Below are 22,880 nucleotides of genomic sequence, written 5' to 3' on the forward strand. Positions count from 1 at the left end.
AAAGATATAAAAATTTAGGAAGAACCTTCATTTTAATTGAATTAATTCGGCCAATTAGGGATAAAGAAAGAGGGGACCATTTAGAAAGTGTCTTTTTCACATAATTCAATAAGGGGTTTAAGTTTTCTTTGAATAAATTCTTGAAGTTTTTAGTAATTGTTACACCTAGATATGTAAATTGACTTGTAACAACTTTGAACGGAAATTTGGCATTTGATGATATTAGGTCATTTAAAGGAAATAGCTCACTTTTATGTAGGTTCAGCTTATATCCTGAAAAAGGAACTAAACTGGGAGATTAAAGAAAGAACCAAAGGTAAAGAAGTTTCAGTGTTAGAGATAAAAAGTAAAATATCATCAGCGTATAATGAAATTTTATGAGACATACCTTCCCTTAGTATACCAGAAATGTCCTTAGCTTCTCGAAGTGCTATTGCTAAGGGTTCTATAGCTAAAGCAAAAAGTAAAGGACTAAGAGGACATCCTTGTCTAGTTCCCCGCTGTAATTTAAAGGGCTTAGAAATTTGGGAGTTAGTAATAACCTGAGCGGTAGGAGACAAGTAGATTAATTTAACCCAACGAATAAAAGTTAATTAAGGCGTACTTATCACTTTAACACTGTCTTGAGGTTTTGGAGATGTTCCTTGGTACAAAGCTTTCAGCCAGAGACCAGGTGCAGATGCTACTCCAAAATTAAGCCTATTATAGCGATAAAGCCCTTTGTAAGTGTTTACGATGAGAAACACTTTGGACTGTTCTTCCATCTCCATCTGTAGATGGGCCTCAGCTGAAATTCTTCATCAGAAAGGTTTGCAAAGAAGTCCTCCATCCTGAGCAGAGAGTATTGATCTAATTTCAGTGCTGGGTTGATGGTGACCTTGAAATCACCACAGATCCTGACAGACCCATTCACTGACATTGTCCATATGGGCTCTGCTCAATCTTGGAAACATTTCCTTTGGCCTCCATGCAATCTAGCTCACGGATGGTATAAGGAACCAGATGGGCTCTGTAAATCTTGGCATTTTAATTTAACACTATTTTACTCTTGATATGTTTGAGTTTTCCAATGACACCCTTGAAGACTGTTGTGGCATCATTCAGTACCTTTCTTAATTCACTTTCAGTTGATTTTCTTGCAGGGGATGTGGCATGCAAATTGTGGATGGATCTCCAATCAAATTATAGTTGTCTCAGTCACTCACAGCCCCACCACGTTGGCCCTCCTGTTTTACTACATACAAGCTCAATGTGGCTTGTGTGTTTCACTGTTACAAATGTCATTCCCACAGGAGTTACCTTTTTTTCTCAGTTAAGTTCTTAGCTGAATGTCTGCAGGCTTCAGTTAAGTATCTTTGAAATGTCATTCAGACTCATTCTGTGGAATGACTGAAACAGCCAAGCCAGTGTCCAATTCCATTTTAATTAATTTGCAGTTCACTCCTGATGTAAGCTATACTTCTTCTTCGTCATTGTTTGTTTTCACGTTGTAAATCTAAAGGCTATTCTTTTCCATGTCACTCTCATCATTATCAACATTTTCATCAACAATATGCAGATCAGTGCAATTCTTGAAACTGCAACTTCACTGTTTATCTTTTTTCTCTTCCCTGTGAAGTGTGCCCAACATGCTCTTTGTATGCATCCTACTTTGTTGCATTATTTGCAAGTTTCACCTATAAACCGGCATTAGTCCCATATATGTGAAACCTTGCCACAGCAGAAATACAATTTGTTCAGCAAGGCAGGTTTCTTTTTAAATGTTGCTATTTTGTTCACTCACTTCCATTCCTGACTGCAACTCAATTGTGTCTTTGACTGCTGTTTCCATTGATACAGCTATTTCAATTGCTCTTTTAAATGTGAGTTGTGCTTCAGTTCGGAACTTTCTTGTAAGATTCCACAAACTAAGTGATCCCTCAATGCATCATTAAGCACAACACTGAACTGACAATGCTCAGATACTCTTCAATTCAGCCACATAAGCTGAAGTGGATTTCTCTTCCCTTTGATTCCACTTATAAATCCTAAAGCGTTCTGCAATCAACAACGATTTTCATTCTAAATGTTCCTGCATTACTTTCATGATAAAGCTGATTTCAGTTGGTTTGGTTGGTGCAGTGAAATTTCTAAGCAAATTTCACCCATGAATTACACTAAGTACCACTGGCATTTGTTATGCATTGCCTATTTCATTTGTTTCAAAATACTGCTCAATTGTCTCAGTATACATATTCCATTTACGAGTTGTTCAATTGAACACATCTATCTTTACAATGTAGCCAGCTATTTCTGATTTTCCTCATTTTATTTATTATTATTATTATCACCTGGTACTCACAGTTTGTGAATCCATGAATTTCATCCATTTTCTGCCTTTTTTCCAGCTCAGCCGTCTGTCTCCTCCTTCTGGAGAGACACATGCTGCGTTGCTTTTTAAAAAAAAACTTGAACATCTCACTGTGCTTCTGAAGAAAAATATGCTGTGGTTCAACAGGTAGGTAGTTGTCTTGGGTTCATTTTAAAACTTACTCATTACCACTGTTCTGTTTTGTAACTCCAAAACATAAAAGTAATTAAAAGAAAAACAGAGCTGGGAATAATGTGTCTACTTCGTTTGTACTTTAGTGAGGTGCACACATGATGTGGTAGAATTGTGACTATGAAATTTACATACTCTTACATATAACTCACAATGAATTATGTAAACAAATAAGGAATGCTTAATCAAACAATATATTTATAATATTATTCAAATATTACTGACATATTAAGTACACATCAGCAGACAGTGGGTTAAAAATTCTTTTCATGAAAATCGAGGCAGAGGTCTGCACAGTTGAAGAACGTTCTGCATTGTTTCACTTACTGTGAAGAGGTTTGCAGCATATTGAAGCTTGTGAAGGTTTTAATCATTTTGTACAGATAATTTAAGAGCAGAGATATCAAATTATTTAGAATTCATCAAAAAAATTAGAAGTCAACATGAATAAAGACTACTAATTTACTATATATGACAGCTTACTAATAGTTTACTAATATCATTTACTGACAAAATAGTCCCAGTGGCTGGTAACTATGAAATGTTGGACATAACCTGATCTATGATAAATGTCTACAATATGTCAATCAGAGGCTAAACTACTACCAGGAAAGCAGAAAATGTCATTAGAAAACTAATTCTACAGGGACCAGATATAGAGACACACAAATCTATTTTTTATTAATTACTGTCAACAGATCTTTCCTGAATATATATGAACATTTTTTTGAAGTGATAATTACTTAATTTCAGCTGATTCATCAACAAAAAATAAAGAAATCTACAAATAAACAGGATATGTTTTCCTGGATATTTTGCTGTTTTCTAATCGGAACATTAATTTCTGAAGGATGCCTTAGTATTCTTCACTACTCTGATGCAGGGCTGTGCATTCTGGGAGAGCAAGTTTGACTTGATCTCTTAAGATCAGGAGCTCTAATTAAGTATAGAAGAGAAGAACCACCTTGTCTAAAATTAATGTGTATTATGTATTTACAGCATTTTCTGGACCAATTTCAGCACATGCAGGAATTTATAACTTTCTTCCCGTGTCCTCCACTGTCCTGTATTTCATGTTGCACATTATCCTCAAAGAACTTGCTAGTTTCTATCTTTGTTATACCCTTCTGACTTTATTTTTGGGACAGAGGGTATCACTGCACAGAAGATGTTATGCAGAATAGGCTCATTAGACCAGTTTAATTTTTAATGTATTTCTCTCTCAATCTTGAATTTTTGGAAGTATTACAGATCTTGAAATTCCTCAGGTTTTTTTTCAAAACTCATATCACTTCATCCTGCTTTCATTGTATGAGTTGCTTGAGTAACTTCTCCCTAATGTTCCCTATTGAAATATTTGCTTAACTTTTAGTTTTCCTTTCTGTTTGGCTTAACATTACTATCCGTTTGGCCAGGAAATGTGTAGAATCATTCTCCTTTAATGTAGTTACTTCTGTTGTTGTGACAAATTAATGTGCTTTTACAGCTACTGGTAGATCTCCTGTGTATTCCCACCAATTTATGAAGTTAATGATGAAATAATTATCAAGATGATGTACTACAACATTAGATTTATCATTTTAAGCTCTAAAGTTGAATAGCCTGAATTATTCCAGATACATGTTAGATTCAAGGAGAGCGTTTCTTTGATGGATCTTTTATTCTTCCAAGAAAGAGGATGTTGTTTGTATTCTCTTCATAGATGATGAGGAGGAATGGCCTATTGAATTTGATCGAAGACTGATGGGACAAAGGAACAATTTTTACATCAGTGACTGCAGCTGCTTCCGTGGCCTTTTCATCGATGTCCAGCGCTGCTTTATGAGTAACCTAATGAAATGAAATTTTACAAATAACTTAACATTTGGAATGTTTGTATGAGATCCCCCCCCCCCCCATTCTCCTGAACTCCAGGGAATGCAGCCCAAGAGCTGCCAGACGTTCCTCATACGGTAACCCTCTCATTCCTGAAATCATTCTCGTGAATCTTGTCTGAACCCTCTCCAATGTCAGTGTATCCTTTCTAAAATAAAGAGCCCAAAACTGCACAGAATACTCCAAGTGTTGCCAACTGGTTAAAAAGAAAAGCATAAAGTAAATATGAATTACATTGGAAACAATCCCAAAGTCCATTGTTGTGCAAAGTGCTTATCGTGTTGCCAGACTAAGGTACTAAGGTAGTCCTTAGGGTTGTACAAGTTGGTTCAAGAACTCGGTGATCAACGAGAAGTAGCTGTGGTCCTCAGTTTCTGTATCTTCTGCCTGATGGTAGCTGTCAGAAGGGGGCATGGCCTGGGTGGTGGGGTTCTTTGATGATAGATGTTGCTTTCTTATACTTTTGATGGCGGAAAGGATATACCCATGATGTATGTACACTACTCTCTGCAGCTTGTACATCAAATTGCCATACCAGACCATAATGCAACCGTTTTGGATACTTTTAGCAGTGTATCTGTAGAGGTTTGTTAGAGTATTTGGTGACATGCTGAACCTTGTAAACTTTCTCAGAAAATGGTGTGCCTTCCTTGTGATTTTATCAGTGTGCTGGCTTTGATTTAATTGCACTAATTTAAATAGATTTAATTACTAATAGTTCTTTAAGTTTTTGGATACATTTGCATGTTTATGAATGGCACCAACCTACACAGTTAGCCTCTTTAAGGAAACACCAGGCCAATATATTGATGACTTTCTACTAATTCTGCTATAACAGGAAATAATTTTTCCTATTCCCCTTTGAAACCCCTTAGAATTCAGTGGGTGGTGAACCTTGTATTCTCCATCATAAAGGTCTATAGAGGCAAGTCTCCAAATTAAAATCAAAGCGTAAATTTATTCAAAGTACGTGTATGTCACTATATATACAGTTTTAATGTAAATATTATCTCCTAATCTATTTTCAATCAAGTTGTAACATCACTGGAACTACAACATCTCAAGTGTCTCCTCATTGGTCATCTTGCAGCAGCCCATCAAGTGAGGCAATACCTTTCCCAGAATAAGAGGACAGGGTCAATGCTTGACTCTCCTATTGATTTGGCCAGTGTGTGCTTGGTAGAATTTTTCTACCAGGTAGGGTCTTTTTAATCAGTTGGCTATTGTGTCACAACCAACTGTTTGGAAGGAGGCTCATCATTAATTTAACACATCATCTTTGCAGAATTCTTTTTTGAGTGTGTAGCACTTAATTATTAGGTGCCCCGTCTCTCATCTCTTTATTATTTTCCTTACTCTCTCCTTTGATCTTCCACTTTTATTATGAAAGATGCTAATATAGGGAAAGTACACATATTGCAGATGTGCAGTGAGATAGTTTGATTGAAAATACACGGTGTATGCCTCATCTTTTGAAAATGTATCCCAAGAGTATCAGTGCTATCACTCTGTCTATGATACGAATGCCTTTTCAACAATAAGACACTTAAAACAGGAAATAAATAATCTATAGATTACTGGTAAATTCCCCTCCCAGCCACAAACCATTTAGAATTTAAAACACACACAAAGTGCTGGAGGAACTCAGCAGGTCAGGCAGCATCTATGGAAATGAATAACCAGTCAACGTTTTAGGCTGAGACCCTTCATCGGGACTGGATTGAATTGGCTGTAGCTCGGTAGAATGAATCTAATTAAACATACAAAGTTCTGACGGGGTTAGACGTACTGGAGTTGTGGAGAAGGTGGTGGGTCTCAGAGGCAGATTCTCAATTTCTAGAACAAGAGATTTAGGACTGAGATATGCAGTTCTTCACTCAGAGGTTGGTGTATGTGTGAAATACCACTCTGAGAGTAGTATTCACTCTGTCCCGCAGAGTGCTATAGAGGCCAAGTCACTCCATTTTTTTTAAGCATATTGAAAAAATTCTAGACTCAAGAGTGCTATAGGGAGAGAATAGGAATTTTGTATTGAGATTGATGATTAGCCATGATCATATTCAGTGGCTCCTGCTCCTATATTTTGGACAGCTGTGTACATTATTCATCCAGATGAGCCAACAAGTTATAGATACTTCTGGCTGAAAGAGGGTCTTGGCCCAAAATGTCTTCTGTCCATTTCCATCCGTAGATGTTCCCTGACCTGCTGAGTTCTTCCAGCATTTTGTCTGTGTTGCTCAAGATCTCCAACATCTGCAGAACTCCTGTATCTCTTCTTTTCTTCTTTGCAAATGTTGGCCTTCCTAATAATGCTCACACACAAGGAATGAATGAATGGAAAACTGAGACAGGAGCCAGAAGCATTGATAACTTGTTGGCTCATTTGGAATGCTGCCCAGTACAGTGCTGTCCTGAAATACCAACTGAAGTCATCACTGGGGCACCTCTAGTAGCAGTGGCGTCACATTATGTATTTCTTACACTGCAATGGTGTATGCTTAAAATAGCAGCCCTTTACTATACTTGAGTCAAAATATAGCTATGCCCAAGTTTGGAGTTTATACTTAGAACTTCCTTCTCTAAATCTCACACTTTTGGGCAGATTAAAGAGAGACTTAATATTTTTGCAAAATCTCAAATAGCTCTATAGGTTTATCATCAGTAACTGAAATAACACCAGTCTGAAATAACCCACAGCTTTATATCCCATCAATTGCTGAGATCGACCGGTAGCTCTCAGTTACAACAATATCTTCTATTGACCAGCAGCTCTCTGTCATTGCAATACCCTGAAATGGTGAGCGACTCCTTGTCCCTCCACTACCCTGAGTAATTAGGCAGCTTTCAGTCCTTGCAGTTTCTGAAGCAGATGGGCAGTTTGAAATGCCCCGGAACTAACAAGTAGATCCCAGTTTCTCAAAAATACCATCAGATTTAAGACAGTTTCCAGGGACCAGCGATTTCCAGAACTGAATTAATAACAAACCTCAAATTCCACCTGGGTAGCCTACAACCCAATGATATGAAAGCTGAACTTTGCAATTTCAGATAATCCTTAACCAATACCTCTCATCTCCCCTCTAACCCCTTCTCTCTCTCCTCTCTCTCTCTCTCTCTCTCTCTCCTTCTGATCCACCCTTACTACTCCCACTACAGTTCCCTGTCCCATCTACTGCACCCCTGCTCATCACTCATTTTTATTCCCATCATGGTTTCATCCACCTGCCACCCCCATCTGGATGCATCTGCCCAGTACTCCCTTATCACCTTCTTTTCAGATTCTGGCACTTGTAGCCTTTGTGTCCCCACTCATCATCGTCCAGCTAATGTCTCCACATTCACCGGCTCCCTCCTTTTTCCTCCCCATGTACTTCCACCTGTAATCCATCTGCCTCTGTGATGCACCATCAATAACTCTCGGAGACGGGAGGCGAACGATAGGCTTTTATTAGCTGCAAGAGACCACGATTAGCAGCAAGAGACCACCACACAACATCCTGGAGACTGAGGGAGGAGCAGTGCCTCCAATCGCCTTTATACAGGGGTCTGTGGGAGGAGCCACAGGAGCAGTCAGCAGAGGGGCGTGTCCAGACAGGTATATGTAGTTCACCACACTCTGTCTCCCAATTCTACCCCTCTGCCTTCCCCACTCAACTTCACCTACCGATCATTCCTCACCGCTCCACACCAGTCACCTATTGGCCCCAGTCTTACCCCTTTCTCCCACTCATCCTTATACTGGCTATCTTCCCTTTGTACTCTAGGTCTTAATGCAGAGACCTGATTCGAAACATCAACAGTTCCTTTCCCCGTAGATGCAACTCAGCCCACTGAAATGCTCCAGCAATTTGCTTTTTGCCCCAGAGTTGACAGTACCGTATTGTTGCCTTTCATTGTTGATTCCTGAAGTTAATCCACTCAAATCATTTTTCCCCAAGGCCAAGAAGCACTCTGTTTGACTTCAATTGTTCAACACTGAAATGGAACAAAATATCAGGATAAACAAATCCAACAACTTACCTTTGAAACTCTCATATTTTCATTTTCACTTATTCCAAGCAGATTGGCATTGAATGTAAATAAATCTCTTACACCCATTTCCGTGAGAGTGTGTTCCAACTCATACAACTCTGATAGTGATAGTTTTGGAAAGAAGATCCTTTGGTGTTCCCTGTTCCACAAAATATCGAACAAGGGAGAAAGAAAACACAAATATTTTCAATCAAACAGCAGTTTTACAGGTATGATAATTTAAACTGACTTTTGGGAATGAGTTTTTAATTACTTGTTGTAAGACAATTTTTGACGCCACTCTTCAAATTTTTCTCTGGAAAGATTTTGTTCTACATATTCTAGTTGTTCTTCTGTTGGCAGGATGGCGATCATGGATGCATTTCCGAAATAAGGAAGTTTGATTACAGTGCTGGAAAGTTCATAGTCGTTCATCTTATTTAACTGACTCTCTTGGAACATCATTTGAATCTTTACCCTTGTGGTTTTATTTACATTAAAAAATGCTTCTTGAGTGTGCGCTGTATTAAATGGTTCCTTCCACTTTCCTGTCAGACATAAATAAAACAGAGTTCATTCTCAGTGACTGATCCAAAAGGCATGGGAGTTTTCTTCTGGAGGGAAGCAACGGAAAGGAAATTATTGACCAGTTAGCCTGACCTCAGCGGTTGGGAAGATGTTGGAGTCAGTTGTTAAGCATGAGTTTATCGAGTACTCGGTGGCATAGGACAAGATAGGACAAAGTCAGCATGGTTTCCTTAAGGGAAAAACTTGCCTGATGAACCTGTTGGAATTCTTTAAGGAGATTACAAGTAGTATAGATAAAGAGAATGTAGTGGATGTTGTATATTTGGATTTTCAGAAGGCCTTTGATGAGGCGCTGTACATGAAGCTGCTTACCAAGTTAAGAGCCCATGGTATCACAGGAAAGTTACTAACATGGTTAGAGCATTGGCTGATTAGTAGGAGACAGTGAGAAAAGGATCCTTTTCTGGTTGACTATCAGTGACTAGTGGTGTTCTGCAGGGATTGGTGTTGGGACCACTTCTTTTTATGCTGTATATTGATGATTTAGATGATGGAATACGTGGCTTTGTTGCCAGGTTTGCAAATGATAAGAAGATTGGTGGAGGGGCAGGTAGTGTTGAGGAAATAGGAAGGCTGCAGAAAGACTTAGACAGATTAGGAGTTCTGATATTGTGCACGACCTGGTTGTTGATAGAAAATGGATTAGGACTGGACTCTATCATGGCTCCATCTGTTGGAAAAGATGTCAAGAATTAAAAGGTAGAACTGGTTAGTAATTTATGCTGTTTGTACATTAGCTCAAGTTTGATTGTTGCACAGGATTGAATGCATGGCTGAAAGGATTTATGTGGGAGAGAGGCATTTTGAATGGCCATCACTTGTATCTTTTATTGGGGGAATTAAGGAACTACTCCTTTAAGAATGGCTTGGCTGAACCAGGGCTGGATCTAATATACTTGCAAGTTGGATAATAAGTATTGTAGTCAGGATGGAGGTGGGAAAGGTGAGAAGGTATAGTTTCAAAGAAAAAAGTCGAAAGCCAAATTAGGAATGTGCTTATTAAAGGGACATAACAGTAAAGGGATATATGAGGGGTGACTGATAAGTTTGTGGTCTACCACATTTATTTTTCAACATAGTCCCCTCCTACATTTACACACTCAGTCCAGCAGTCGTGGAGCATACGGATCTTGGACCTCCAGAAAGTGTCCACAGCATGGGTGATTGATAAGTTTGTGGCCTATGGTAGAAGGAGATGAGTTATACAACTCTCATTACATGCACATGCACGTCAACTCCTTTGAGTGATTATGCAGAAAGTTGAAAGTTAATAACTCATCTCCTTCTATCTTGGGCCACAAACTTATCAATCACCCCTCGTAAAGTGTTTAACCCACATTTTTAGTAATAGAAGAGTGACCCTAACAGTTAGGTGTGGGGCAGTCAGGGTCTGACTCAGCAATAGTTGGGTGTAATAAGGGAGGACAGGAGGTTGTATACAGGGCCCTGGTGGAGGACTTTGTCGAATAGTGCAAGCTGAATCATCTGCAGCTCAACATCAGTATAACAAAGGAGATGGTGATGGACTTTAGGAAGACTAAGCCTGCATTGCTCCCTGTTACTATTGATGGAGAAGATGTGGATGTGGTGAGGACCTACAAGTACCTGGGGGTGCACCTGGATGACAGACGTGAGTGGAGCACCAAAACAAAGGCTGTGTACAAGAAGGGCCAGAGTTGCCTCTAATACACTGGAGGCTGTGGTAGAACAAAGGACCCTATGGAAAATCCTGGCAATTCTGGACAATGTTTCTCACCTCTGTATGCCACCTTAGCTGAACAGAGGAGTACTTTTAGGAATAGACTAAGATTTATATGCTGCTCCAAAGAGCGCTATATGAGGTCATTCTTACCCTCGGTCATTTAGCTCTATAATGAGTCAACCTATAGCCGGGGAAGTGATGACCCTTTCCTGTTAGATTGTTTGAGTTAGCTTATTTTTTATTCTTTCTACTTCTCTTCTAATATTTATATCTGTGCGCTTGTAATGCTGCTGTGATACTGTAATTTCCTTTGGGATCAATAAAGTATCTATATCCATCTATCAATCACACCATGGTTGGAATTATTGAGCAGATTTTGTTGCCTAAAATTTCTGTTTCAAATTTCTAATAAAATTATTTATAATGCTTATATTGTAATGTCAAAGAACTTCTGAAAGTATAGTTAACAAATGGCATGTATAATGTTAATATACTATACTTGACTCACCTTTAAAAAATATGTAGTTAATAAGCAATAGTTTAGTTGAAGGGTGAACTGTGGTAAACATCTCTTTAATTTTCCCCTTTGTCTTCTTTTTAAGGTAATCGTTCAATTGTTGTCTGGCATTCTGAGGATCATCCTTAAAATCTAAAGTAAAAACTTCTGCATTGTAAAACTTCTGGGTTTCATTTAGAAACCTTGGCAATACATCAAATCCCTTTTGAATATGAAGAGAGTTTCCTATAAGCAACTGCATCTCACTGTTTTCTGCAGTCAGGGCCTGTAGGAGTTGCTGGTATCCTCTGCTCATTTGTATTATTCGTTCCTGTGTCATGTTTTCAAAGTGAAGTACCTTGAAAAGCTGTTCCTGAGTTGCCGACCTGGTTCCCAGAGACAGCATGGCTAAAGCCGTGGAAATGCCCAAAGGTGAGAGGAGGACATTTGAGGAGCTCTGGTTAGCAATTTCCTTATAGAGACTGAAAGCAAAATCGACATTTGCTGATGAAACTTCTGCCAAAGCTGATTCTTCACCATGTCCCTGAATATTTTCTTCATAATTCTCATGACGTTTCTTCTTTACTGTAGAAGCTTCTGTCCCAGTTAATAAGGTAATGATTAACAGCAAAATCACTGATGGCATCATAATTTTCTCCAGCTGATTCCTATTTCAAATGAAAGGAAATTTGATTATTTTAATATATTTTCTTCTGCCTTCTTTGTAAATTATATTTCTTGGATTGTGTTTAAATTATATTTCTTGGATTATGTTGTGAAATTTGTCATTGTGCATCAGTAGTACAGTGCAAAAAATATGTTACAATAAGAAATATAAAAAGTACTGCATAAAGAGAACAACATAGTGATATAGTGCTCATGGTTCATTATAGTTCAGAAATCTGATGGCAGAGGGGAAGATGCTGTTCCTGAAACATTGACTGTGTGTCTTCAGGCTCCCATACCTCTCTCCTGATGGTATTAATGAGAAGAGAAGATAGCATGCTGTGGATGGTGAGGTTCTTAATGCCATTGTTAACCTGCCTTGTCTGAAGTTGTTAAAGTGATCTCATTCATCTTGGCATTGGTTTAAGTGGGTGGGCAGGTGGTGAGCAATGGTTGAAGTGCTCCTAGTTGCTAGTGTATTCTGCCCATGAGTGGTTTCATCTTAATCTCCATTATAATCATTTTGTCAAAAAATACACTGTTTTAATTTAATTTATTGTTTCAATATATTGATACCATTTAGAAGTAACTAACAAGGGCCTTTGACAGCACAAGGTCTCAACAGGCCATCATGACATTTCAGGGGTAGAGTTTCAGGATCCACCATCTGAGGCCCAGTTGCTGCTCACAGGTCATTCCATTATTCCACTGAAGGAAAGCCCTCAAGATTTTCAAAGGAACCACATGGCTGCTAAAAGTAAGTGAATTTGCAGGATGTGCAGGAATGGAGTATTCAGGCAAGGGCTAGAGCAAATGTGATCCAGACCACTAACGGCATGCAAATTAGCAGGCTGCTGAGGTGAGGAAGAGATGCAATTTAACTTATAATTCAAATTCAGCATTTTATTCTGATTCTTCAGTGGATCTCAAATTCTATTAGATTCCTTCCACGTTCACCCTTTACTTCTTCCACCTATTCTCTCCCAGCTTCTCACTTCATCCCCCTCATCACCTGCCAGTTTGTACTCCTTCCCCTCCCCTCCCCCAGCTTCTTATTCCAGCTTCTTTCCCCTTATGATAAAGGATCATTATTCCCCTCCATAGATGTGGTCTGAATTGTTGAGTTCTTCCAGCATTTTATATGTGTTGTTCAAGATTTCCAGCATCTGCAGAATCTCTTGTGTTTATAAACAGTAAATGTATTATTCTAAAAGGGTTATAAGTATGAATGGCAGGCAATCAGCTACTTTTTCAAAAAGGAAACATGTACAAATATATGATTTTAATCTTTAAGATTGTGGAACGCTTTAGAATATTTTAAAACATCAGAATTTAAATTTGACTCTTGTTTTCTTACTTCACTGACTTATTCAACTTTCGTTATTCATCTTTCTTTGCCTAATTTAATATTGAAGCCTTGTGCTCTAATCACCTTTCATTTATTGCTGCTCTACCTCTCAATACTTAAATCCCACTCAAATACCAAGTCTAGAATTTCACCATTGTCTGTACTATACATCGGCAGTTGGATTTCCAGCAACTCTATCAGTAACACAGTCTGTTGCCCTGATTGAGTACACCTAGCCCAATTAGTAAGATTCTGTACCCCATGGTTGCAAAGGATGCAGAATTACAATGTTCCGTCTCAGTCTTCATACTGTCCATCCTAAAAGTGTGGGTTCTAAACTTACTCTGTTCAACTGGATGCAGGATACATTCAAACTCCATTATTTCCCCAGTAAGCTGTGAAACAAAAACTACAAAGTGGGAATAAAAACATCCTTAGTCATAAGATCCAATTTAATATCTCAGTGCAACCTAATATCAAACCACCGCTGACATACTCATACAAACACACACCATTTCTCACATGATGGCATTCATTTTTCTCCCATTGCATGATAACAATTAAACAAATAGTTGGGGCAGAGAATGATGACAACCCCATCTGCCATCCTGTAGTTTTGCAGCTCGTGATATCATTTTTGCAATTTCTTTAAACTGTTTCTGCTCTGCCAATGGCTCGATCACTAGTGTGAAAAGTAGTGGTGATAAAGGGCAGCCCTGCTGGCTGCCCCTCAGAATACTAAAATTATCCAACCTAATACCATTAGTGAGAATCGCAGCCAAAGGGTCATTATAAAAAACCTTCACTCACGTAATAAAATTACTGCCCAAACCAAATCGTTCTAAAGATACGGTCATTCGACACGATCAAAGGCCTTTTCTGCATCTAAGGAAACCACCAAGCTGTCCACTGCCTGTTGCTGACATGCCTGAATTACATTAAGTAATCTTCTGATATTGTTGGATGATCTACGGCCTTTTACTAAACCTGTTTGATCCTCTTTTATGATGAAAAGGTAACACAGTTTCTAATTGCAATGCTAAGGTTTTAGATAAGATTTTAAAGTCAACATTTAGCAGTGAAATAGGCCTGTAGGAGGCACAATCTTCAGGGCTCTTTCCTTTCTTAAGAATTAGGGAGATATTAGCTTCTCTTAATGATGGTGGGAAAAGACCACAATTAAATGCATGATTGAACATGTTCAGCATAGGCTCTGATGCACCATCAATAACTCTAGGAGACTGGAAGTGAATGATAGGCTTTTATTAACAGTGAAAAAGGGACCACGACCATGTCGAGACTGAGGGAGGAGCAGTACCCCAATCGCCTTTATACAGGGGTCTGTGGGAAGAGCCACAGGAGCAGTCAGCAGAGGGGTGTGTCCAGAAAGGTATACATAGTTTACCACAGACTCTGATAATAACCCTGTGAAATCTTTATAGAATTCACTAGTGAGTCCATCAGGACCAGGGGCCTTCCCACTTTGGAGCTGTCTCACAGCTTCCTGTATCTCATGTATTGATGACGGAGCATTGAGAAGGGACTCTTGTTCAGAAGAAATGCCTGTCCTGAAAAGGGACTCCATCCTAGATTGTCCATCATTACATTGCTCAGATTGCTACAATTTAGAATAAAAATTCTTAAACACAACATGAATCATTTTAGAATTACTAGTGAGGGCTCCTGTCCCATCCCTAATTGAAGCAATAGTCTGAGAGGCATTTTTCTTTCTAGCTAAATAAGCCAAATACCTACCTGGTTTTTCACCATGTTCAAACAATCATTGTTTAGCAAATGTCAATTTTCTTTTGGCTGCTTGTGTAAGTAAAGAGTTTAGTGTACAGCGTAGGGCTGTGATATTCTGTAACTTGGCTGCAGAAGGCTTATTAATATAATCATTTTCAGCTGCTGCAAGCCTTGCTTCCACTTGGCACTGCTGTTCCGCAGCTTGTCGCTTCTTACTAGCAGAGTAGGAGATAATTAATCCCCTTGCATGGGCCTTAGTGGTTTCCCAGAGCATTGATGGACTACTAGCTGATTTGGAATTACTGTAATAGATAGGAAAGTTTTGAATTCGGAAGTAAAGTAGTCTATAAATTTATTATCTTTTAGAATAAAAGGATTCAGCCTCCAATGTCTAGATTGTGCTGAATTATCTTTGGGCTTAATATTTAAATATACTGCTGCATGGTCAGAATTAGTGATATTTCCAATTGTGCAGGATACAACTAAATCTAGGAGCATTTTGGGGGTTAGAAAAAGTCTATTCTGATGTAATACTTGTGTGGATTAGAAAAAAAAAAGTGAAGTCTTTATCTGAGGGATATAACAATCTCCAGACATCTGCAAGTCCTAGTTCTCCACATAAGCCCATGATTTTTCATGGGCTTATGTTTCAGACATGATAGAGGCAGAGGGATGAAGGGTGGGGGGGGGGGGGGGGTGGCATTGTTAGTCAGGGAAAATGTAACAGCAGTGCTCAGGCAGGACAGATTAGAGGGCTTGTCTACCAAGGCTGGAGCTGAGAAACAGGAAAGGTGTGACCACATTAATGGGGTTGTATTATAGACCACCTAATAGTCAGCGAGAATTGGAGGAGCAAATCTGCAGAGAGATAGCAGATAGCAGGAAACATAAAGTTGTAATAGTAGGAGATTTTAATTTTCCACATATTGATTGGAACTCCCATACTGTTAAAGGTCTAGATGGGTTAGAGTTTGTAAAATGTGTTCAGGAAAGTTTTCTAAATCAATATATAGAGGTACCGACTAGAGAGGATGCAATATTAGATCTCCTATTAGGAAACGAGTTAGGACAGGTGACAGAAGTGTGTGTAGGGGAACACTTTGGTTCCAGTGACCACAACACCATTAGTTTCAACTTGATCATGGATCAAGATAGATCTGGTCCTCGGGTTGAGGTTCTAAACTTGAAAAATGCCAAATTTGAAGAAATGAGAAAGGACCTAAAAAGCATGGATTGGGACAGGTTGTTCCCTGGCAAGGATGTCATTGGTAAGTGGGAGGCTTTCGAAAGAGAAATTTTGAGAGTGCAGAGTTTGTATGTTCCTGTCAGGATTAAAGGCAAAGTGAATAAGAATAAGGAACCTTGGTTCTCTAGGGATATTGGAACTCTGATAAAGAAGAAGAGAGAGATGTATGACATGTATAGGAAACAGGGGGCAAATAAGGTACTTGAGGAGTATAAAAAGTGCAAAAAAATACTTAAGAAAGAAATCAGGAGGGCTAAAAGAAGACATGAGGTAGCTTTGGCAGTCAAGGTGAAGGATAATCCAAAGAGCTTCTACAGGTATATTAAGAGCAAAAGGATAGTAAGGGATAAAATTGGTCCTCTTGAAGATCAGAGTGGTCAGCTATGTATGGAAGCAAAAGAAATGGGGGAGATCTTAAATTTTTTTGTGTCTGTATTTACTAAGGAAACTGGCATGGAATCAATGGAAATAAGACAAGTAGTGAGGTCATGGACCCTATACAGATTGAAGAGGAGGAGGTGCTTGCTATCTTGAGGCAAATCAGAGTAGAGAAATCCCCAGGACCTGACAGGGTATTCCCTCGGACCTTGAAGGAGACTAGTGTTGAAATTGCAGGGGCCCTGGCAGATATATTTAAAATGTCGGTATCCACGAGTGAGGTGCCGGAGGATTGGAGGATAGATCAGTTGTTCCATTGTTTAAAAACAGCTCTAAAAGTAATCCGGGAAATTATAGGCTGGTAAGTTTGACGTTGGTAGTAGGTAAATTATTGGAAGGAGTACTAAGAGGTAGGATCTACAAGTATTTAGATAGACAGGGACTTATTAGGGAGAGTCAACACGGCTTTGTGTGTGGTAGGTCATGTTTAACAAATCCATTAGAGTTTTTCAAGGAGGTTACAAGGAAAATGGATGAAGGGAAGGCAGTGGATGTTGTCTACATGGACTTCAGTAAGGCCTTTGTCACGGTCCCACATGGGAGGTTAGTTAGGAAGATTCATTTGCTAGGTATACGTGGTGAAGTAGTAAATTGGATTTGACATTGGCTCAATGGGAGAAGTCAGAGAGTGGTAGTGGAGGATTGCTTCTCTGAGTGGAGGCCTGTGACTAGTGGTATGCCACAGGGATCAGTGCTGGGTCCATTGTTATTTGTCATCTGCATCAATGATCTGGATGCTAATGTGGTAAATTGGATCAGCAAATTTGCTGATGATACAAAGATTGGAGGTGTAGTGGACAGTGAAGAAGGTTTTCAAAGCTTGCAGAGGGATCTGGACCAGCCAGAAAAATGGGCTGAAGAATGGCAGATGGAGTTTAATACAGACTAGTGTGAGGTATTGCACTTTGGAAGGACAAACCAAGGTAGAACATACAAGGTAAATGGTAGGGCACTGAGGAGTGCAGTAGAACAGAGGGATCTGGGAATACAGATACAAAATTCCCTAAAAGTGGTGTCACAGGTAGATAGGGTAGTAAGGAGAGCTTTTGGTACATTGGCCTTTATAAATCAAAGTATTAAGAGTTGGAATGTAATGGTGAGGTTGTATAAGGCATTGGTGAGGCTGAATTTGGAGTATTGTGTGCAGTTTTGGTCACCTAATTACAGGAAGGATATTAATGAGGTTTAAAGAGTGCAGAGAAGGTTTACAAGGATGTTGTGGGGACTTGAGAAACTGAGTTACGAAGAAAGATTGAATAGGTTAGGACTTTATTCCCTGAAGCGTAGAAGAATGAGGGGAGATTTGATAGAGGTGTATAAAATTATGATGGGTATAGATAGAGTGAATGCAGGCAGGCTTTTTCCACTGAGGCCAGGGGAGGAAAAAACCAGAGGACATGGGTTAAGGGTGAAGGGGGAAAAGTTTAAAGGGAACATTGGGGGGGGGGGGTTTCTTCACACAGAGAGTGGTGGGAGTGTGGAATGAGCTGCCAGATGAAGTGGTAAATGCAGGCTCACTTTTAACATTTAAGAAAAACTTGGACAGGTACATGGATGAGAGGTGTATGGAGGGATATGGTCCAGGTGCAGGTCAGTGGGACTAGGCAGAAAAATGGTTTGGCACAGCCAAAAAGGGCCAAAAGGCCTGTTTCTGTGCTGTAATGTTCTATGGTTCTATTTGTTTGGACTGTGAGGAGAGCAATTGGGGACCATTAGGCACTGTGTCCATCAATGGGTCCATGAGACAATTAAAATCCCACCTACAATAATGTTTTTTACTGAAAAGCTTGTAAGTTTGGAAAACGCATCTGTTAGGAATTTGAGAGGACGAGCTGGAGGGCAGTAAACACTGGGAATAGCATATTCCTCCCCATATATTCAAGTCTTAACAATCACAAATCTCCCATACTTATCCTTAATGCAGTCTAGTAACTTAAAAGGTAAGTTCTTCCTAATTAAAATGGCTACCCCTACTCCTGGTATTAAAAGATGATCAAATCCACTCTGTTGCAGTTTTAGATGTTCTTTATCATTTAAAAGTGTCTCCTGCAATAAGGCTATATCCACCCTTTCCTTTTCCAGGTTTAGTAGGATTTTCTTTCTCTTGATTGGTGAATGACTGCCCTTAATGTTCCAAGTGCACAATTTTAATATATTACTGGTCATAACCCTTTATAACAATCACGTGACTCCGGAGGAGCAGAAACCCGACTTAAGATCAGCTGAGCAACAATAAGTAAATAAAAAAACAAAGCGCCAACAGCGCTGAACAAGAGGACTTACCCCACACTTAAAGGGGATATCAACCTTCTAGCGCTCCATATTCTGCCCCACTGCCAATATGGCATTTACCATAGTCAAAACTGAAAACAGGACATAATTTATCAATCCACCGATTTGTTACCGTCATGTTTAAGCTCCTTCAGGCTGGAGCAGCACCGCTAGTTTAAACAAATAATGAAACTGTAATCAATAATCAAAACAAAGACATTACTCATCCTATAAGATATCTTGCCATCGAGTAATGAAAAGGTAAAATAAAGCAACCATCGACCATGTTATTGTCCATAACCAGGGCTACACAATATACTGTATTCACTCTTTAGCCCAACGTGTCCACAAAAGTTTTAGCTTTGCCAGGAGAATCAATTATCTTGGTGGTCCCATTGTAGGTGATTTTCAGCGCCGCTGGGAATAGCATGAAATTCTGGATTCCGGATTCTCTCAGCCGCTTCTTTTCCTGGACGAATTCCTTGCGCTTCCAAATAACGGCTGCTGAAAAATCTTGAAAAATCATAAGCCTGGATCCCTCATATATTAAAGCCTGAGCATCAGTCCTGCAGCATCTTGAAGCCATTGGCTGGGGCTATTCGGCGAGACCCCAAATATCTGCTCCAGACATAGGACTAAAGTTACATTAAATTACATTGTATGTGGATGATGTTCTAATTTTCTTATCAAACCCTGCTATATCAGTGCACCACCTGATACAATGCATCAATTCATTTAACACCTTTTCAGGTTATAAAATCAACTTTACTAAATCAGAGGTTATGCCTCTGGGGAATCTGCAGCAGGTACCTGACACTCAGGGTGTTTTCCCCTTTAAGTGGTCGCAGACCATTTAAATGTGTCCTGACGAAGGGTCTCGGCCCGAAACGTCGACAGCGCTTCTCCCTATAGATGCTGCCTGGCCTGCTGTGTTCCACCAGCATTTTGTGTGTGTTGTTGTTTGAATTTCCAGCATCTGCAGATTTCCTCGTGTTTGCAGACAGGTTTTGTTTACTTAGGGATATTTATCACACCTACGCTTGATCAATTGTTCAAAGCTAACTTAACACAGTTATTTGACAAAATCAAACAGATCTGGAGCGATGGAGCACTCTTACCATTTCTTGGCTTGGCCGAATATCCTTGCTCAAAGTGAACATTCTTCCTCATCTGTTCTACCCAATATGAATGATTCCAGTCATTTTTACCCAACAAATACTTAAAAAAATAAATAGCTGGTTTGTTTCTTTCATTTGGAACAAAAAAAGACCCTGTATTAAAATGTCTAAGTTACAACTTCCCAGTAAGTCTAGGGCATATATGTCAAACTCAAGGCCCGCAGGCCAAATCCGGCCCGCGGTGGAATTATCTTTGGCCCGCGAGATAATATCTAATTACTATTAAAGCTGGCCCCAGTAATCGAAGCGCCTATGGCGTATGATATGGCGAATGCTGAGTTTATTCAGGTACCAGGTTTTCAGGGTTTTTAGTGTTTATTTGGCAGTCTTGCTCGGCAGTCTTCTTCATAAGAAACGGAATTTGTAAAGTGAAACACTTTGTAGTTATAGCAGAGACTGAGACACATGAGAGCAGGCTGAAAAAAACGGAGGCAACGAAAGCTGCGTTCGCACGCGTCCGACTGATCCGGCCCGCATGAAGCTGCATTTTGCTCAATCCGGCCCGTGACCTAAAATGAGTTTGACACCCCTGGTCTAGGGGGTCTGGATTTTCCAGACATCAAAAAATATCAATTTTATTATATAAAAAAATATCCTTTATTTAAGGGGAACCTGTGGTTGACTGGGTTTGCAGGGACCCCTCCTCAATTTGGCTAGACATTGAAGCTTCACGAGCAAAATGCCCTCTTATTGATTTGCCTTTCCTCAATAAGATGAAGCTCGTTAAGGAATATTGTCGCAATCCAATAACAATTAATACAGTCAGGGCTTGGAGGGCGGTGCGACAAATTGTGGACAACACAGCGAAAATATCACCCTTCACTTCAATAACCGGCAGTCCAGATTTTCAGCCTGGCATAATGGATTCTGGATTTCTAAGGGTATTTTCTATCTAGGAGATTTGTGTGATGAAGGAACGATGATGTCTTTCAGTCATATAGTGCAGAAATTTAACATACCCAACAAGGATCTTTTTTGTTTCTTTCAGATAAGAGATTGTATACAGAAAAAAACATTGTTGACTGATTTCTATAGTTCTGACATAGAAAAGAGGGTGTTTTGTTCTAAGGGTGAAGTCTCCATTAGTACATTTTACAGCATCCTGAGGGAATGCTCTTGTGGAGAGTCGGAGCCCCTGGGAGGGATCTGGGAGGAGGAGCTGGGAGTAGAAATTACAGCGGAAACATGGGAAGACATTTGTGATAATGCAAAGAAGATTTCAGTTTGTAATAGAACTAAAGCATTGCAACTCAAAATTTTATAGAAGTGAAGGGTGATGCATAGAGTCCATCTGACTCCAGATCGTCTCTCGAAATTTAAGAAGGGGGATTCTCCAATGTGTTCTAAATGTAAAATAAATACTGGATCTTTCACCCACTGTTTTTAGACTTGTCCCAAAGTTCAGGCATACTGGAGTGATATTTTGGGTGAAGTGGAAAAGATTCTGAAGATGGAGTTTGAACTGGACTTGGTGTCTTTTCTCTCAAGCTTACCCAGCAGTCAGATTATTAATGCACATCAGAAAAAACTTTTTAACATCCTGACTTTTTGTGCAAGGATGGACATTTTACTTTGTTGGATATCTGATAAGGTCCCTGGACTTTTTGGTTGGCGTAAATTAATCATGGAATACATTCCTTTGGACTTTTTGACACGTATGGTACACTCAAAAACAAACAGTTTTCATAAAGCATGGCAACCTTTTCTGCAGTATATAGATGTAAACCTGTCTGCTATACTAATAAGGGCTTTTGTATAGGATGTTGTGGTAATGTCTATATTTTGATAGAAGTGTTCTGATAGCTGATATCTGTGAGGGGAGGAAATGTAAATGTAAATGTATCAGGAAATTGGAAGTCTTGTTATGCTGAGCAAAAAAAATTAAAAAATTTTTAAAAACTGTTTCTGCTCATGATTATTAAATCATGAACACTTGCTTTGAACAATTTTTTTGCATACCTGAAATATCGCCTTCAGTTTAGTGAAGTAAATAAGCACAGATTCTTGCATAGATGATAGCTCTAAACTGAGCTAATCAATGATTATGATTCCCAATAATATGAACAATATGCATTTTAAAGCTGTTCAAAAATAACTCTAATGATTTCTTGAAATAAACTGCACTGCTTAACAAAATATTTTACTGATACTTTACCAATAGTTTCCAGATCCACCTTTTAGCTATTCTTCTCAGAGGCAATGTAGTATTTGTGATTTCTTGCTCTCTTGTTTTTAATTTAAGTATATGAACAGTTGTGAAATAGTTGGACTTTAGGGTCTTGGCAGGAAGGTCACTGTTAGAAAGTCAACAGTAATGTTATTTACTTGATACACATGCCTAGTTTGCAAAACCTCTTTTTTTGTATTAATTATTAATGTTTAACTTTGTTATTTAAATGGAATCACATTGCTGAACTTTTGGAAAAGAATTATGCTGATTTATTTCTCACATTGGAAAGTATTTTGTTTTAATCGCATATAATTTATTTGTTAGAAAATTTTAATCAGAAAATTCTTCAAGTTTTTTAAAGACTGGTCAAGAAGGTTCAATTGCTTGGCATTCAGGATGAGATAGTAAATTGGATTCGATATTGGCTTAGTGGAAAAAGCCAGAGAAAGGTGGTAGGTGGTTGCCTCTCTGACTGGAGGTCTGTGACTGGTGATGTGCTGCAGGAATTGGTGCTGGGCCCATTATTGTTTGCCTTCAATATGAACGATCTGGAGTGATTATGTGGTAAACTAGAACAGCAAATTTGTGAATGACACCAAGATT

General features: G+C 39.1%; 1 protein-coding gene across 2 annotated transcripts; it reads right to left on the minus strand.

The window, feature by feature from the left end:
• Positions 1-2,717: 2,717 nt before the first annotated feature.
• On the minus strand, positions 2,718-22,368 carry LOC140724875 (serpin A3-1-like). Of its 2 annotated transcripts, XM_073039609.1 has the most exons (6): positions 22,263-22,349; positions 18,942-19,021; positions 11,227-11,882; positions 8,703-8,976; positions 8,438-8,588; positions 2,718-4,372 (listed from the first exon to the last, which is right to left on the minus strand). In XM_073039609.1, exons 2-6 carry the CDS (start codon positions 19,004-19,006, stop codon positions 4,172-4,174), a joined length of 1,347 nt encoding a protein of 448 aa, XP_072895710.1. In that variant the 5' UTR covers positions 19,007-19,021; positions 22,263-22,349; the 3' UTR covers positions 2,718-4,171. The 2 variants fall into 2 exon arrangements, with proteins under 2 accessions (XP_072895710.1, XP_072895711.1); XM_073039610.1 differs by lacking the exon at positions 18,942-19,021 and having other exon boundaries at positions 22,263-22,368.
• Between the last annotated feature and the right edge of the window lie 512 nt (positions 22,369-22,880).

The sequence above is a fragment of the Hemitrygon akajei genome, chromosome 3, assembly GCF_048418815.1.
Source record: "Hemitrygon akajei chromosome 3, sHemAka1.3, whole genome shotgun sequence".
Lineage (NCBI taxonomy): Eukaryota > Metazoa > Chordata > Chondrichthyes > Myliobatiformes > Dasyatidae > Hemitrygon > Hemitrygon akajei.